Consider the following 19,146-nt stretch of genomic DNA (forward strand, 5'->3'; position numbering starts at 1 on the left):
TTTTTTTAAGTTGCTGGCCTTTCACTTTTCAGCATCAAGGAATGCAATGAGACCCGAGGTTTCTTCAAGCTCTCATTTCTAAAATCAGTCTGATTATGAGGGGAAAATATATCAGCTCAGCTAGCACGGCACTGAAGATGTCGCAGCATTGATAGCTCACTAAAGTGTCCAGTTTGTCTTTCAAGCAAGAAAGTAGGAGAGCATGAATGCAGTGTCTCTGTTGTCTTGAGGCAGAGATGTGGACAGCTTCACACCTGAATTCAAGCTGTGTTTGTATATCCCACCCACCCTGCTTTAACATAATTTAGGAGTATAACTCTGGTATAGCTTTGGAGTGCAATCTGATCTTTCCTTGAGTCACTCGAGATAACTGATAGCATATTCCCTTCTCCTGCTAGTGATCTAGCCACAAGGAAAGAACATCTTAGCGTCCTAATGAGTGAGCAAAGTAGGTATCCCACCCTGGCTAACCCCTCTTCTCCTAAAGTCTAGAAGGTAGGGAAGTAAATAACCTAGGTCTAGCTGTCATCCATTGTTGAATGTATAGCGAAAATGGCTTTTCTGGAACTGAAAGCCCTGAATAATCAGGTCAGAGCCCAAGAATCCACAGACCCACTTGGAGTAGGGAGAGAGCAGGCATTGGGTTAATTTCATGGCTGAAACTCCTGGTGAGCTTCTGGAGGCAACTTGCAAAAAGTCCTCCAGTCTGTTAGGATCTCACACTATAAGCTGGAGGAAATGGAAGGAAAGCAGAAACCAGTGGCTTTCCAGAGAGTTAGCCCATTGATTAATACAGAGGTAAGCAATAAGCATTTGGAATAGATTCCTGAAAGGAAGGGAGAATGCCTGGGAGGAAAAGCATGTTGAAGGACAGGACTGGTTATAAGCAGGAAGAATCCTCTATTGTGCCTCTTTAATTCCCTTGGCAACCAATGCCAAAAGGAAGGTAGCCAGTTCTGCCACAGAGAACGGACTGGTTGCCTTTGTAATGGCTTTAAAAAAATATCATCAAAATAGCCATTAGTACTCCAGTTTGTACCACCTTTGAGTGATTCAGGCAAACCATGTTCTCCACATGGTCCACCTCAAAGAATAGGCAATTCTCCTTCTATCGGCCATTGGACTGAGAATATCATCAGACCATTCATGGCTGAAAGTTTCTGCTGATAGGAAACAATCATCCTAAGTAAGTCTCCAGCTCCCATCTGGATCATTTTTGTCTCATTACACAGCTCATATCACTGTGGTTGGTGGGACAGAAATCTCTGGCTGAGTCCTGTCACTCGCTGCAGGACTAGCAGTGGTGGAAGGAGGCAAAATTTCCACTGAATCTCCTAGCTGGTGTTCTGGGGTCCTTTGAGGACTGGGGTCCTCAGAGTTATCCATGTTGCCCTCAACTTCCTTTCCTCTCTGGATCAGCTGTTCTAAAGTTTTAGGGTAGGGATGGCTAAGGAAACGCTTGAGTTTGGGTTGGAGGGTCCCTACCACATACTGGATGACCTCCTCCTCCTCAGCCTCAACATAGAGGGTCTGATAGAGGTCCCTCTTTCTCCAGAGGAACTGGTCTAAGGGCTCCCCTTCCTTCTGAGGGAGATCCAGTTCCCTCTTGATAGCATCCCTTGTCAGGGTGCCCTCACTATACTGAAGGAACTCTTTCTTGAACTCCAGCCAGTTCTTGACAGAGTCCTGCTTGTATTCCCACCACTTTTTAGCAGGGCCATTCATGTGGTTTTGAATCTGAGAGAGCCAGTACTCCTCAGTCCCACCTACCTGCTTCAAGTAATCCTCCAGGTGAGTGAGAAACTCCCTGGGGTCCTCAAAAATCTGGGTCTCCACTGGAGAAGGTGGTGTATCATCTGGGGCAGTGATCCACTGATAGGATTCATGAGGTTGAGGCACCACAGGGATGTCCCCTGATGGAGGTGGTGTCAGGGCATACATCTGACTCATATCTAGGGCATAATCATAAATCTCCCCTTCACTAGGCCTGATCTCTGGGCCTCCTACCCCAACAGAGACAGTTTGCCTGGAAGTATCCCCATGGCAGTACTTCCCCCCGCCAGACTCTAGACGGTCAGCCCATTTCTCCAGGCGGAAAAAAACTTCCTTCCAGACATTCATCTCCCTCTTGACCCACCTCTCCAAATGGGCAATGGTCTCCTGACACCTAGATAAGCAGGCCTTGATGGATTTCTTCCACCGCTGGTTCTCAGCAGCTGAGGGGACATGGTCCTCCAGGTTGTTCTCCAACTTCCCCACTGATTTCTGCAGGCCTTTCAGTTCCCGCTCCACCTGTTTCGAAACCTCAGTTAAGAGGTGCCGGTGGGTTCTCCTGACATGCTCCAACATCTCTGCCCTGCACTTTCCTATCTGAAGGATGACATTGGGCTTGTTGTTGTTGACCACCCCACGGTGGCCCTGGAAAGAGTGGATGTTCCCGTGGTTGAAGTTCTCCAACTGCATAGTTGCTAGCTCTGCAGCTATAGCCTAACTGTACCTTCACCCTTTTTAAGCAACCCCTTTGCCACCAACCTGTTCTGAAGAGAACTACCTATTTCCCTCTACAAAACCACAAACACAACTGAATCAGAAATCACCCCAGAAAGAGTCGCCGTCGGGGTCCACTTGCACTACAGCCGTCCAAGTCCAGGAGAAACAAACAAATGAAGAAAGTTGTCAGGTCTGGGTCCGTCGGTTGCCCGTTGCCACTGATCCCTGACCCTGGCAGGTTGTGTTCCTCCTTGAGAAGATGCAAAGCCGCAAACTCTTGCCAGTGCCTCTGCCAATGCTGTTTTCTGCCTTTCCTTTCTTCTGCGAACTTCCCAATCACAAGAGCTCTGAATCTCTGGGAGCTGCAAAGCAGAGAGAGCTATTCGGCTTCTCTCAGTGATCTGTCACTTGCTCAGATGGGTACCAATACTTATACTCCATGCAGCTCCCTCTGTGGGTGTAGCCAGTCCTCTTTGCTCATTGCCAGCTGGCTCCTGATTGGCTGGGAAAGATTCAGTAGAAAACATAGCTCCTGGCAAATCTCCCTGCCTCCCCCATCCTTTTGCTTTGCCCGCCCCCTCCCACACACCTCCAGACTTGAGGCGAGAAGCACTTTTAAAGGTTCTGCAGACAGTTGGATGGATGGATGAGTAATTCTTACCTTTTCTCTCCCCCTACCACCAGCATGACAGTCCCCTCACCTCCCTCGCTCTCATCCTCCACCGCCACCCCCTCTTGCCTGCACATCCCTTGCTTACAAAGGACAGAGACGGAGAAAGGACTTCTTCATCTCCCAGCCTTGTTAACTCTGCAAGGTCTTCATTAAGCCACTCTCTCCAAGTGACCCCTGACAAAAGGGGGCAAGAGATTGAAATGCAATTTGTCACAGTCCACTGGCCAACAAAAGGTTGATCATTCATGCTGTCCCCTACATCTCTCCCCCACATCTCTTTCTCTGTCTCTCTTTGTATGTTTGTGTGTGTTAAACACATGCACCACACAGAGAGAATGTGTGCATGTGCCTTCAAGTTATCTGCTGACTTATGGTGACCCCATGAATTCCATAGGGTTCTTGGGCAAAAAATACCCAGTAATGGTTTTGCCAGTCCGTTCCTCTGACATATAGGTACAGAAGCTGCACATGTACCCAGAGAAGCAACATTGTACAATTTTGCAAAAAGATATGGGGGGGGGGGGGAGTGTCACTGGACAGGAAAGGGTGCGTGTTTTTGTTTTTCAAACCGGAAGTGGGAATTAGGGTGCAGCACATGGAGTGACAGGGCAATAATGATAGTGACCACAAGGATGCTTATTTTGGAGGGGGGACTGTGTTTTTTGTGTGTACGGGGGTTAATAGGGTTGGGGAGGGGGTGTCCTACCCATCCCGAGCTTCCAACACATTAAGTCCACCCATTGCCAAACCTGCCAATTAGTAAGCCTGAATCAGATGCTTAATCACTCGCCCAGCCCACAGACGCAGATGATGCTCCACTTGTTCCTGGTGGATGAAGCAGGAAGCTGAGCCATAAAAGGACAACCGGGGGCTTATGTAACCAGCCAAGAAAGAGATTCCCTTTCTAGAAAGGCAGAGTTTCCCTATCCGGAACTCCAACCCGTCATTCAGACTGGGATGAAGGAGATGACAGGATGGTGATGCCAAGGCATGATTAGGAAGAGGAAAGGAGCCACGATGGGGAGGCTTAGTAAGCAAGCGTGGAGGGTTACGTAACTTGGTGATTATTCCCAGAGATGCCCCACTCCCCAAATATACAGTTGGGTTTTTAATTATTACTTTTTTCATTGGGGTTCATTTTTTAAAAAAGCATGACCCATAGAATCATAGAATTGGGAGAGACTCCAAGGGCCATCCAGTCCAACCCCATTCTGCCATGCAGGAACTCACAATCAAAGCACCCCAGAAAGATGGCCATTAACCAGCCTCTGTTTAAAGACCTCCAAAGAAGGAGACTCCACAACCCTCAAAGGCAGAGTGTTCCACTGTTGAACAGCTCTTACCAAAAAGAAGTTCTTCCTAATGTTGAGGTGAATGTCTTGCCCTATAGTTCAAATCCATTGCTCAATGTCCTTGTCACTGGAACAGCAGAAAACAAGCTTCCTCCATACCCACATGAACTACAACATTTATTTCTTGTGGACTTTTTTAGATTTGGGAAATCTTCCCCTTATGAGATTCTGGTTGGGAGGAGGAAAAGGAGAGTTGGAAGTTTCTATCTTGTGAAGTTTTGATGTGTGTGTGGTTTTATCACTCAGCTTTAGGCTTGCGGCATGTCCTTTTTAAAAAATATATTAAAATTCGACGTATATGAACCTGTACTGAATTATGGATCTCCTTCTGTTTTGAAACCCAATGGCTTCATTCAGGTTCTCAAGACAGCTGTAGAACATCCAGGAGGTTCTTGTTTCTTTGAAGCACTGGTGTGGGTTACTGTCCACTCCTTTTTAGCCTTTTAGAGGAAGTATTCCAATTTGTATTTAGGGATGTGATAGAAATGTGGAAAATAATGAGTGTCTGCTGATTCTTGGGTTTGCAAAGGTGAGATTCTTCATTAGGTTCCCAAATCTTAAAGCTTAGACCATCTTCTCTCACCCTCAGGATGAGGGAAGGAATCTCAGGATGAGAACACTACCTTGAAAAGTGTATATTTGTGTTCTTTGTTAGTTTTCCCTCAATATTCTAATGACAATATCCTACATGACAATGACAGATGGATAATTTTCACAGCATCACCATGGATTGGGATGGTACTAGCTTGGCAATTCTATTTCGTCGTGGGGTCTTTTTTTGGGGACACATGCAATACAGCAGTGATTCTCAACCGGTGGCCCTCAATGTATTTTAGACTTTAGCTATCAGAAACCACAGCCAGTGTGGCCAATGGTCAGGAATTTGGGAGCCAGCTGTCCAAAACAACAACAATGCAGCTTTTGAAAGCCAGTGTGGTATAGTAGTTTCAGTGTTGAGCTAGGATTCTGGAGATCAGGGCTTGAATTCCCGCTTAGCCATAGAAACCCACTGGGTGACCTTGGGCAAATCCTATTTTTCAGGCACAGAGGAAGGTAAAGACAAATCCATTTTGAACTAATCTTGCCAAGAAGACCCTATGATAGGGTCACCTTAGGGTTGCCATAGGTCAGAAACAACTTCAAGGCATACAGCAGCAACAAGTCCAAAACCTCTGTAAGGCTAAATTCTAAGAACTACTGGGATAAAGCCACATGAAAACAGCTTGTCACATATTTCCCCTCCATTTGTGGGCACAGAAACTCTGACAGGGTAGGAATTTCTCTAGGGAGAAGAGAAGCTCCACATCTATTTGCAGATGGTAGGGTTCACCGTTAGCAGTAGCACAACGTCTTTAGTCCCCACTCAGAATATTTTGGTCACATTGTGGTTCAAATCCCCGTTCAGCCATGGAAACCCACTGGGTGACCTTGGGCAAGTCACACACTCTCAGCCTCAGAGGAAGGCAAAAGACAAACGCTCTCTGAACAAATCTTACCAAGGAAAACTCCATGATGAAGTCACTACAAATTGAAAGCTACTTGAAGGCACCCAACAACAACAGTAACAACAGTGTGACTGGCTTTGCAAGGCACCATTGAGGGAACTCTCTCAAAAGAGCAGAAGTTGCAAGGCCTAGATAGCTAGATAGATAGCGAGGGGGGGGGGGAGATAACAGAAAAATGCCTTCAAAAGCCAAGATTGCATTTCCTGGGTGTTGCATCTTCATTTCTTGCCTCTTTCTTTTTACATAGGCAATTCCAAATGCATTGGAATTCTTTCCTTGAAAGTATTGAAACAGCCATGGAAACCCACTGGGTGACCTTGGGTGTTTCACACTCTCTCAGCCCCAAAATACTCTATGTATGATATGCTTGCCTTAAGGTCACCATAAGTCAGAAACAACTTGAAGGCACACAACAACAACAACAACAACAACAACATTAGGGTTCCAAGATCAAAGGAAATATACTTGTGATATCACAAGGAGTTGTTCCTATGTCTCAGGGTTTGACCCTGAAATTTCAGGACCTAGGAGAGTCCTGATCTGGCAATGCTAGGACCACCCTGAAGGGCCAGAAGGGTCTTCAGTCCTGACCTGGGTGAGTCATGGGGGTAGTTTTCAACCTCTTCAAAATGGGGACATACAGGTCCAGCCAAATGCATTAGATGAATAATGAAATGCTTGTATCTGTACTAGGTTGCCAAGCCTTCACCCAGCCACTGGTTCCATAAGGAAGCCACTGGGAGACACAATTTAGCCTGCTGTTCAACAACCCTTTTCCAAACAAGTTTGTATTGCCTCCTAAGGACTGAGAATAAAAGAGGGGTGTTGTTTGTCTTTGGATTTTGACAAGAATGCGCTGAATTCAGTTTTTATTCATTATGCAAAGCAGAATGCCATGATGCTTCAGGATCTCCAGTTCCTTGAATTTTTGCAATCTAGTTTTCAGAACAAAAATGTACATGAGTATGTGTATACTCGAAGAATGAAAGTAAGTGTGGTGTTGGTTTGAGTATTGGGCTATGACTCTGGAGACTAGGGTTTGAATCTCTGCTCGATCATGGAAACCCACTGGGTGACCTTGGGCAAGTCGCACTCTCTCAACATCAGAGGAAAGCAAAGGCAAACCCCCTCTGAACAAGTTTTGCCAAACAAACAAACAAACAAACCTGTGATAGATTTTCCTTGTTGTTTTGAGTGCCTTTAAGCAATTTTCAACTTTTGCAATACTATCACGGGATTTTCTTGGCAAGATCTCTTCACAGTGGGTTTTGCCTTTATTTTCCTATGAGGCTGAGAGAGTGAGACTGGCCCAGGCTCACCCAATGGATTTACATGGCTAAGTGGGGATTTGAAACCTGGTCCTTGGAGACATGGTATGTGCTCCAACCACTACGCCACACTGGCTCTCAAGTTCTCCTTAGAGTTGTCATAAGTTGGAAATGACTTGAAGGCAAACAACAACAACAACAAGAAATACTTGAAGAACATGCTCACAAAAAATTTGTGTATTTATGAAAACCGTGCACAAAACAGCATAAGAAAGAACAGGAATGAGGAAACTGAATATGAAAATAGAGGGAAATGAAAATGTGCACATTTGTCCAACCCTGTTGCTTTTAGATCAAAGAAGCAAACACTGTGCAGTGCTTTGTAATGAAAACCTACGCATTTCCAATCCTGAAATATTTGTTTAGAGCACTAAATACCCTTAAGGCACTAGATCCTGTCTTATCATGGATGCTAAGCAGGGTCAGCCCAGGATAGTACAGAGATGGGAGACTACCAACAAATCCCAGATGCTGTAGTCCATATTTCGAAGGAAGGATCTGGCAAAACCACCTCTGAGTATCCCTTGCCTAAGAAAACCATTTGAAATTCATAGCATCACCATAAGTCGACAGGCAACCTGAAAGCACAACCTTTCCTTATTTCACTCTGGCATACAAGAACAAATAATTTCAGAAGTGTCTCCCTAATATTTGAGCCGATGTGTGGTTTTGTAAAAAAATAATAATAATAAATTACAATTTTTACACTTTGCAACTTTTGTAAAAACAAAACAAAGCAATAATTTGCATTGAAAAATTTGGTTTGGTGCAAAGAGTTCATTTTGTGCAGAAAACAATGCATCAAGTGCAGACAATTGTGTGATATTTCTGTGCAGAAATGCTGAGGTTTGTGCAGAAAAGGATTTTCAGGGTTGAGTTTATTTACACAAATAAATCATTCGCCAGAAAAGGGGGGGATTGATTCCCTTGGGAAAAGGCAGAATATAAATGCATCATCATTATTATTATTATTAAAAATCAATTTTTGAATTATTTTTTTAAAAGTTCATGTTGGTCATCTATTTTCTTGATGGGGCATTTCTGTGTGTTGAGACATCTTTTTTCATCAAAGATCAGAACATCTGTGGGTATTTTTCCCTCTCGAACTCTGTGGCCCTGGCTACTGTTGTTCCCATTGTACAGAGAAGGAAAAGCAAGACTCAAAGTGAGTGACCTGCCTAAGGGCCCTTCCATACTCCACAATTATAGCACTATAATTTCACTTAAAATGCCATGATAACTTCTTGTGGAATCCTAGGATTTGCAGCTTGAAAAAACATTGGAACTCTCTGGCTAAGCTTTGGAAATACTCCACCTTAAACTGAAAATCCCAGGATGGAACCATAGCAATTAAAATGGAATCATAACACTATAATTGCTTAGCGTTCAAGGGCCCTAAATTAAATCAACCCATGGCTGAAAGTGCATTTAAATGCAAGTCACCCCTTACACATCTTTCCCAAACCAATAATTTGCCCACTGCCAATGAATGACAAACACAGTGCACATATTTGAATGGTGATCTGAATGCACAAAGCAGTTTCCAGCAGGGAAACAAAGGAATTTCAAATGGAACAAAGGTTCTGCTGTTATGATCAGTTTGGAGGTTTGCCTTTTGTCTCTCCTTCCTTCCTTCCTCCTTCTTATTTTGGCAGTGCACCAATTCCCTTGTCTGAAACATACCCTTGCTGCTGTTTTCCCTAAAGGGAGCGAAAATGAAAAGGGGTTTTCCTTTTGGATTTCCAAGGGAATATCTGGCTGATGGAGATGTCATGACAACCAATGCCGGTGGTGTTTCTAATAAAAGTAAGGTGTGCAGACAGAAATGGAGAGGGGAGAAGAGCCGGAGAAGTAAGGCAAGGCAGAGAGGGATTGCAACTGGTGCAGAGAAAAGCCAAAGGAGGCTTGAATGGGGGATGAATGGGGGAGAAGAAAGGGAAGAAAGACAGGAGAGGAGACAAAGAGAGCAACTAAAAACTGGGTAAAGGGGAAATGCAAGATTAAGAAGAAGAGAGCCGATGAGGAAAGATTGCATATGGAAAATCTGGTGGTGCTTCTATTTGCCAATACACCAAATATATTTCAAGAAACTCTGGCCCTGCTTTTCTCACCACAGAGATATCCATCTCTAAGCAAAGCATTGACCCTTTAGGACAATGTTCACACCTACTTTCTCCCAAACCTCAGGAATGTTACTCCTTTGGAAAGATAATTCCCATACCCACCAGCTGGAGGATACTGGGAATTTTAGGGTGCATCTGCAGTGTAGAAATAATGCAGTTTGACACCAAGTAAGTGCTCCAATATCTCTAACATCCAGAGTTGAAATGTTTTGGTTGGTCCAGTTTAGCTGGTCCATTCAACTGTTAGGTTCTGCACAGAATCAGCCAACTTTTCTATCCTGCAAAGATGTTAAAGCTATGGGAAACCTTCCCCTCTGCCTTGCTTCCTAGTTACATCCCACAGTAGAATATTGTGTGGAAATTTGGGCACCACAGTTCAGGAAGGAGATAAACAAAGTAAAACATGTCCAGAGAAAAATGACCACGAAGACCAACATTTGGGAACCAAGTCTTACGAGAAATGACTTAGGACAATGGTGTGGAATCCTGGGATTTGTAGTTTGTTGTGGCACCAGAGCTGCCTGACAGAGAAGGCCGAATAGCTCAGAAAACTGCAAATCCCAGCATTCCATAGCATTCACCCATGGCAGTTAAAGTGAGGTCAAAGTGAATTAATTCTGCAGTGCAGATTAGACTTTAGGGAGCTAGGTATGTTCAGATTGGAGACAAGAAGACTGAAATATGTCCTGATAACCCTCTCTCAATATCTGAAGGGATGTCATGTGGATGATGGAGCAAGCTTTTTTTTCTGCCCCAGAGACTATAACACAAACCAACGGATTCAAATTAGAAGAAAAAAGATTCCACCTAAACATGAGGAAAAACCTCTTAACTGTAAAATCTGTCCAGCAGTGCAAAAGCCTGCCTAAGGGAAGGGTGGACTCTCCTTCTTTGGAGGTTTTTAAACTGTGATTGGATGACCCTCTTTCGGGAGTGTTTTACTTGTGTATTGCTGTGTGGCAGGGGGTTGGACTAGCTCACCTTGTGGTCCCTTCTAACTCTCTGAGTCTATGATTCACAAGACTATTGGCTTATCATGAGTAGGACCACACATCACAGATTCATAGCAAAGGAGAAACCTGAATTGAGTTCTCATAGACATTATCATCTCTCAGAGCTTAAAGCTGGAGTGGGCAGTTAACTAGAGTTTGGAGGCTGCATTGTTTCCCAGTAAACCTTGGACCTTCAATATTTTACCCCCAAATACCTTCTAGGCAGTATGGGAAGCATTTTACCAAATGTTTTTGCCCCCTCTCAAGCTATTTTAGACCCTAGGGAGTCATTCCTTACAACAGCAAGTGACCTAGAAGACACTGGTGTTCCCCCCCCCCCAATACTGGGAGACCCTGGATCCCACAAAACAGCCCTTAGGCCCATATGTGCCCCATGGACTAAACTGTCCAGTGGCATCACTAAGGTTGGCATCACCTGGTGCTGTAACTCATGGTGTCACCCCCTTCCCATTGACCTCCGGCCATACCACACCATGCAGAACCTTTAGTAGTGTTTTTGTACTAACATTACTCATAAATCACAATTCCCATATGTCACTGAATGTCATGGCAAAAGCTGTGACATAAATAATGAGCACAATTAAAATTATACCTTCAAATTGCAATGTCATATGTACACCTTAAATGTATTTACATTTACATAGTTTCTGGTGGTTAAAGTGAAAATTTAGTATGATGTAACTTTTTAAAAGAAGATTGAAAATGAGTTTAAAAATAAAAATAAAATCTGAGGCCTCATCTTTCTCCACTCACTGAGCCTTGCCCTTTTCATGCCTTCTCTTCCACTGAGCTCCAGCATTTAACAGGGATGTTGGTGAATGCCAGAGCCCATTTTTGCCAAAAGGCAAAGGTCTGGAGAAAAGTGGTGTCCCTCCCCTCCTTAAGGTGCAGACCGTACCCACAGCATCCCCAAGTGACGCCCGTGTCCCTTGTTGATGTTGTTAGCTGCCCTTGAGTCAATCTCGATTCATGATGACCCTGTGGATGAGACATCTCTCTGAAGGAGTCTAACCATCTGACATGTGGCTTTCCTCCCTTTCTACTGCCCTCTACCTTTCCCAGCATCATTGTCTTTTCTCGTGATTCTTGCCTTCTCATGATTTGACCAAAGTCCAACGGTCTCAATTTTGTCATCCTAGCTTCCAGAGAGAGTTCAGGCTTGATCTGTTCTAGAATCTATTTGTTTGTCTTCTGGACCATCCACAGTATCCTCAGCACTCTTCCTCAGTACCACATCTCAAAGGTGTTTATTTTCTTTTTTCTTCACTGTCCACCTCTCGCATCTGTACATTGGGACAGGGAATGCAATGGTTTGTACAGTCCTCACTTTAGTGTTCAGAGTTACATCTTTACACTTTATGATCTAGTCCAGTTTTTCATAGCTGCCCTTCTCATTGCTAGGCTCTTTCTGATTTCTTGACTACAGTCTCTGTGCTATATTCAATCCAAGTTATGGCAACTCTTTGACTATTTCAATTTTCTTATTGTCTAGGATGACTTCTTCTATCTCCCCCATTGTCATTATTTTTGTTTTCTAAACATTTAGCATTAAACCTACCTTGGCATTTTCCTCGTTTACTTTCTTTAGTAATCATTCCAGATCCTTGCTGGTTTCAGCTAGTAGTACTGTGTCGTCCGCATATCTTAGTATATTAATGCTCTTTCCTCCTGTCTCTACCCCATCTTAAAGTCTTTTTGTTCATACCTGGTTGCCAAAGAAACACTTCTCACCAAAGGAGCCAAAAGGGCTTCGCATGCACCCCAGATGTGTTGTATATATAGTCCAGTAAATGGAAAGGAAAAGCTGGCCCAACATAACACGTCAGAGTCAATTTGGCAAGGCAGCTGCATACTCCCAAGCTGCGCTTTCAGAGATAGGTTCTGAGGGTGGGATGAGATGAAGAAAATGGGCCGCTGGCTCTACTTTTTCAGGCTACCAACTGTAATGACCCCTTTCAAGGGATTGAATAAAAGTAGCAATTGAAAGACTGTCTGAAGTTCAGGAACATTTTCTTTGACTGGCACTACTCAAAGGCTCCCGTCCTGCAGCTCCTTGTTCTGCATTTGTCTGCTCAAAGGAGTTGCCTTCAGTCTTTCATTGTCAGAAATCCCACTCTTTCCAGGCAGGGGTTGAACCTAAAAGATGAGTGGGTGCAGAGCTTAGAGACTGAGCTTAAACATGATGGTTATAGGCAACCATGGTTTCCATTAATTATTATTATTATTATTATCATCAATTGAGCATAGAGCAGTAGATTGGCATCTCCCAACTTGTACCCGCCTCTCTGGGAACAACAGTATTTTTGGAATAATAATGTCAAGGTCGGACGAACTTGTTAGCCCTTGTAGAAAGAACCAGTTTGCTCAATTGCAATCAGCCACTTCTTAATTTTCTCAGCGGGCGGACATGTGGGCAGGGATAATATTAATGAGCTATTGATTATGATCCACTTATAATCTCTTTCCCACCGCGTCAAGCTGTGGGAGGCTTAATCAAGAGAAGAAACAAACCAATTTTGCTTATTAGCTTTGTGCTTTTTTCCCCCCTCCTTAAGGGATTTGAACGCTAAAAATTGCCCTTTATTAGAATGGTGGGATTAAATCAATGAAAAGGATATACCTAGCTAGCTCATCCCATGCAGCGTATATTGGGCTGGATCTTGTATGTGGGAGAAAAATCATCGCTCCTGATAACTTTATCTGAGGGCTGGGATTAAAATCGCAAGTCGTTCTATTTATTCCACAAACCCTTTCCGCTGCTGCTTTTAATTACTGAGCAGTTCCGCCGCTCTGTAAATGGAACATTTATTTAGTTGCTAAGCTTGTTTTTTTGTTATTTAGTTGTTGGAAGCTGCTGTGAAGTGCAATTGTTAGAGCCTGAAAAACAATTACTTTTTGAACTGGAAAAGAATATATCCCAGAATCCCCTCAACCAGCATGGTGAGTGGCTATTCCATTGGGAAGATTTTTGGAAATGTGGGATTTCCCTTTGTTGGTGTTATTGCTGTTGTTGTGTGTTTTCAACTTGTTTCTGGCTTATGTTGACCATAAGATGTACGCTTCATGGGATTCTCTTAGAAAGATTCGTTCAGAGGAGAGTTGTATTTTCCTTCCTCTGAGTTTGAGAGAGTGTCACTTGCTCATGGTTACCCAGTATGTTTCCATTACCAAATAGGGTTTTGAGCTCTGGTCTCCAGAGGTGTAGTCCAGTGCTCAAACCACTGGACCATACTGGCTCTGTGAACAGGATCTCATTTCATCAAAGAAACAGAGCACATTTTGATGCCCACGGAGTTATGCAGCAGTTGCACAAAGGTGTCTCTTTAGTGAGAAGTGATCTTGCACAGCCTATGGATATGCAAATCTGAATGTTCGATGAACATGCATGAATGATGTGCAATTCATGTTCATACACAAATGTGTATCCACCCACAAATATGCATCCTATGAATCAGTTGGAAGGCCCTTTCATGCTACAGAATTATAGTGCTATTATTCCATGTTGGACAAAAATGTCCACCTTTTTCCACTGGGCAACTTAGACATATGCAGGGAGGGTTGCTAGAGTAAAAACTTGTGTAGATCCTATGTAAAATCATAGACTCCTAGAGCTGGATGAAACCCCAAGGGTCATACAATTTAACCCCATTCTGCCATGCAGGAAGACACCATCAAAGCAGATGGCCAACCATCCTCTATTTGAAAACCTCCAAAGGAGGAGATTCCGCCATTCTTTGAGGGAGTGTGTTCCACTGTCGAACACTCTGTCAGGAAGTTCTTCCTAATGTTGAACTGGAATCTCTTTTTCTGTAGCTTTCATCCATTGCTCCATGTCCTAGTCTCAGGAGAAGCAGAAAATAAGCTTGCTCCATCCATTGTGAGGGATCTGGACTTGGCTGGCATGGTAGCTTAGGGTTAAACCACACAATTCCCACCTCCTTTCTATCTTATAGAGCTTACAAGACCTTTTTGCTTTCTTCAATGAAAAGCATGGAAGATTCACGTGAATGCAGGCAGCAGCAAGCCTGATAGAACAAAGGCCAGGATTCTCAGCAGCATGAATGGGGATTTTCAAAGAGCTTCCCTTGAATGCTCCAAAGAAATTGCTTCACCAGAGAACTGCACATAGAATTATATTTTGCCTCTTCAAAACAACAATGATACCTCACACAAGCTTTTTCTCCAACCTCTTGAAAATCTCCAAGCAAGTGCCTACTGGAGGGGAAAGGATAACAATTGCAAGAGGCTTGGAAATAAAGACTAGACCGATTAATGACGCCAGGCCATAGGAACCTACTTTATACTGAGCCTGCCCATTGATCCATCTGGCTTGGTATTATCTGACTAGCACCAACTTTGCAGGGTTCTAGACATAATTCTTGCCTGTATGTTTGAAGATCCTTCACTTTATTCCTTGGTGGTCTTCCATCCAAGTATTAACCCAGACCTGACTCTGCTTTGCTTCTAAAATAAGGTTTCCCAGTTTCAGGACCTTGTCCAGAATCTCAGGATTTCAATCTTCTTCAATGGTCCTAAAAGCAGGAGGAGGAATCTCAGGGTGAGAGCTGTGCCTTGAAGTCACCATGGCCTATCCCTTATGACAGCACTAGAGGATCAGCCCTAGGTGATCTCAGTTTTTAGCCATGAAATTTGGAACTCTTCTGGTCTGGCAACAATATAATCTGGAATTAGGTGAGACTGGCTGTATTCAAGTGGTATAGTAGTGTGGACACACTGAACACCTGATCAGGAATTGGTTTTGCATTGCAAGAAGAAGAGCTTGGGACCTCCCTGCTTCCTCTCCCTCTGCTCTCCACTGAGGAGGCGAAAGCTGTGTTTAGGAATGAACAGCTGTGGCTGAAAGTTTATGGCTCAAAGGTAAGGTAACTTTGCCCAGCTTCTGTGATAACAGGGCTTCTCAAATTATTTGGGCAGTGCAGCTAAGGGGATAGAATTCCTCCAGGCAACAAAGAGTTAATAAGGTGATAGTATTAGTGTAAAGTTGAAGGCTTTCATGGCTGGCATCCATAGTTTTTTGTGGGTTTTTTGGGCTATGTGACCATGTTCTAGCAGAGTTTCTTTCTGACGTTTCGCCAGCGTCTGTGGCTAGCATCTTCAGAGAATGATTTGCCTACAAAAAATTGGGTGTGAGCCATCAACACAGAACAATACACATGCAAATCACTCCTGCATTCCCAGGCTCTCCCAAGGGGAGAGACTAACAAAGGAGAACAATGGGCTGCTTGGGCACAGAGGGCTTCCTTGGGGAAGCTGGCTGAGAATGGACAAAAGTGTTCAGACTCCAAGCTATTCCTGAAGAACAACAAGGACTACAAAGCCAATCTGTATTGTGAGTAGCTTGTTGTTGTTAGCTGCCTTCCAGTCGACTTTGACCCACGATGATCCTATGTATGAGACATCTCCAAGACCCCCCATTCTTCAATGCTCTGCTCAGTTCCTGCAGGCTCAAGGCCATGGTCTTCTTGATGGAGTGTATCCTTCTACTATGTAGTCTGCCTCTCTTTCTACCACCCTCCTTTCCTAGCATTATCATGCTTTCTAGTAAGTCCTGTCTGCTCATGATGTGGTAAAATATGACTGCCTCAGTTTGATCATTGTGGCTTCCAGGGAGAGTTCAGGCTTCATCTGTTCTAGGACCCATTTGTTTGTCTTCTTGGCCATCCACAGTATCCTCAGCACTCTTCTCCAGCACCACATCCCAAGGCACCACATCTCAAATGAGCTGTTTTTCTTTCTATCAGCTTTCTTCACGGTCCAGCTCTAGCATCCGTACACGGTGATGGGAAATACTATGGCTTTGACGATCCTGACCTTAGGGTGCGTTCCCACTCGCTTATACACCAGTTTACAAAGCAAATCCAGGGTGTATCGTTCTCACTCAATCCCGAATTAACTCTAGAACAGTTCTAGATTTACCCTCTATCGTTCCCACAGCGATTCAAATTTGATTCGAATCCAAACATTTAAACCATATCAGAAGCCTATAAACCGGTGCAAAAAATAGTAGGTTTTACCCCGGGTTATCCCTTGTGCCGATATAAGGATCGTTGTATTTAAATGGGAATGTTTCGGCGTCTGATTCGGGTTCCACAGGATGGGTGGAGCACGATGGGCTGGTTCGGGGGAGTCGCCCTTTCTTTGTCCCCATCCGTTGTCGCTGCCGCCATCTTTCCCTCCCTTGCCCCTTTGTCCGCGGAGGTCTTTGCGATAAGAGGTAAGTGTGTTAAATGCATAATATTTTTTAAAAAATTTAAATGTTCATAGGCGCCTAGGCACTTGATCACCTAAGAGCTTAGGCACTTAGGACTCTTAAGAGCTTAAGTGCCTCCTCATTGGCTCTTTTTAAAAAAAACAGCAAAATTTAATACGAATTAAAAACGTCCCCGTAGTGGGAACGCAGGTACATCGATGCAATTACTCCGAAGTATTGTGACGTCATGATGACGTCGCTTTGATTGACATGACATTCATAGCCAAAACAAGTGAATGTGAAAGAAAAAGTAACAAAATCGGTTTAAATATGCATCGATTCATCCATGAATGGGAACAATACTGTGTCAATTACAGCGAATCAAAATAAAACGTTACGTAAATGGAAACGATAAAAATAAAGCGATTTGAAAAGCGGAATAACACTCGCTGTATTTTGAGTCGTTTTAAAACAAATCGCTGTATTTAAAATCGTTTTAAATCGCAAGTGGAAACGCCCCCTTAGTGTTCAGTTTTATGTCTTACATTTTAGGATCTTGTCTGGTTCATCCATAGCTATGTCAGAGTTTACGTTTATTTTGTGGTCTTGGCTTAAATTATCTGAACTAAACTGTAACTTGTAACTCTTAAGAGTGCCTGAAGGGAAAGTGCCCTTCATAACGATAATTCAAAGACATAGCCATGTTAGTCTGGAAAATCAGTATGCTGAGGGATCCTGCAAGGACAGAAGTTGGTAGCATGAGCTTTCGTAGACTTGAGCCTACTTCCTCAGATGCATTTGGTGGATTCAAGAAACAGGCAAAGAGATTCCACCTAAACATTAGGAAGAACTTGCTGATAGTAAGAGCTGTTTCACAGTGGAAGATGCTTTCCTAGAGTGTGGTGGAGTCTGATTCTTTGGAAGTTTTGAAACAGAGGCTGGGTGGCTATCTGTCACAGGGAGTGCATTGATTATGTCTTCCTGCATGGCAGAATGGGATTGGACTAGGTGGCCCTTGGGGTCTCTTCCACTCTTCTATGATTCTATGATTCTATGAAAATGTCTTGCTTCCTTTCTCCCACCTGGGCCCCTGTATTGCTCTCCTTTACAGCAAAGGCGGACTGGCTAAAAGTTTTCCATCTTTTATTCTTCCCTATTTTTGTCATGTAGATTTTGAGTATTATGGTTATGTGGCTTGAAATTCACCAGTTTTATAATGCACATCAAAAACAATTGACAAATATATACTCTTCAGCATTTCACTGAGAAACTGAACACATGTGTCCAAGGAACATCACAATATGGTCAAAGTGGCAAAAATTATTAATAAAGAAAAGCAAACAAAGTAGGAGAGGCTGCAGCAGTTTGCTTCTCCCTGAACCTTCTGGGAAGGACCAGATTGTCCCCCCTCCTCTCTTCTCCAACTGCTGATTTAATTGAGTGAAAGTACTTTTGTACTTTGAATTCATTTTGAAGCAACTGGATTTAGCAGAAAATGAAGGGAGAAGTGACAGGAGAAAGAAACTGGCAGATTTTTTAAAAAAACCTGAAAAAAGGCAGAGAATGAATGGGGCTTTGTCTGAGAAAATCATTTTGCAGGCATTTGCTTTTGCCTGAGCCTACAGGAAAGAGTGTTGGGGTGTGAGTATTATAGCAAAAATGACAGCAGAGGTTTGAGGAAATTTAACAAAACTTTACTTAACAGAAGTCTCAAAAAACTGAAGCAAAACAATATGAATAGCACAGTACAAAATCCAGATACAGCAACATGCATACATTACCATGAAAGCAGCATGGAGAGCAGGATTCAATGAATGCTCCCAAGACTCAGTAGACCCACAAGGCAAATTATACCTTTCTAATTAGTTAATACAATCACCTGGTCTACTTAGCTTATTACCATGGTCTACACCTGCCTGCTCACTAGATTCTCATCCAGTCACAACTTAGTACCTGGGCAAAGAGCAATATTCTCTCCCGGCTTCTTCTCTTCCTCCTCCTGAGTTAATGGAATCCAAACTACTTTGACACTTTGAGCTCTGTTTGCAGCAACCAAACTAAACCAGGATGAGAAGGAAAGTGGGAGGAGTAGAGAACAACTAGGACATTTTAAAAACCACTGAAACATGGGACAGTAGAATATTTAGTGGGGTTGGGCAAAAACATAGGATTAATCAAGATAGTCTTTGCCAAACTGGGATAGTTGGAGGGTATGCAAATAATAATACAGTCAGCCCTCCGTATCCATGGGTTCTCTATCCGTGGATTCAACAACCCATGAATTGAAAATATATATTTTTTAAAAATTCAGAAAGCAAAGCTAGATTTTTTTTCCTCCCATTTTATATAAGGGGCACCATTTTACTCTGCTATTGCATATAATATGAGTTGAGCATCCACAGATTTTGATATCCAAAGGGGGTCCTGGAATCAGCCCCTAGTGGATACCAA

At 43.3% G+C, this 19,146-nt stretch overlaps 1 protein-coding gene across 1 annotated transcript; it reads right to left on the reverse strand.

Moving 5' to 3' along the window:
* Nucleotides 1-50: 50 nt before the first annotated feature.
* On the reverse strand, nucleotides 51-2,872 carry ARC (activity regulated cytoskeleton associated protein). The gene has a single exon (XM_042466155.1). The coding sequence runs from the start codon at nucleotides 2,461-2,463 to the stop codon at nucleotides 1,234-1,236; it is 1,230 nt and encodes a 409-aa protein (XP_042322089.1). The 5' UTR covers nucleotides 2,464-2,872; the 3' UTR covers nucleotides 51-1,233.
* Nucleotides 2,873-19,146: the final 16,274 nt, after the last annotated feature.

The sequence above is a fragment of the Sceloporus undulatus genome, chromosome 4 (genome assembly GCF_019175285.1).
Source record: "Sceloporus undulatus isolate JIND9_A2432 ecotype Alabama chromosome 4, SceUnd_v1.1, whole genome shotgun sequence".
Classification (NCBI taxonomy): Eukaryota; Metazoa; Chordata; class Lepidosauria; order Squamata; family Phrynosomatidae; genus Sceloporus; species Sceloporus undulatus.

Coding starts and splice junctions, on each gene's coding strand:
- ARC (XM_042466155.1), bottom strand. CDS start 2,463: ATGCAGTTGGAGAACTTCAACCACGGGAACATCCACTCTTTCCAGGGC.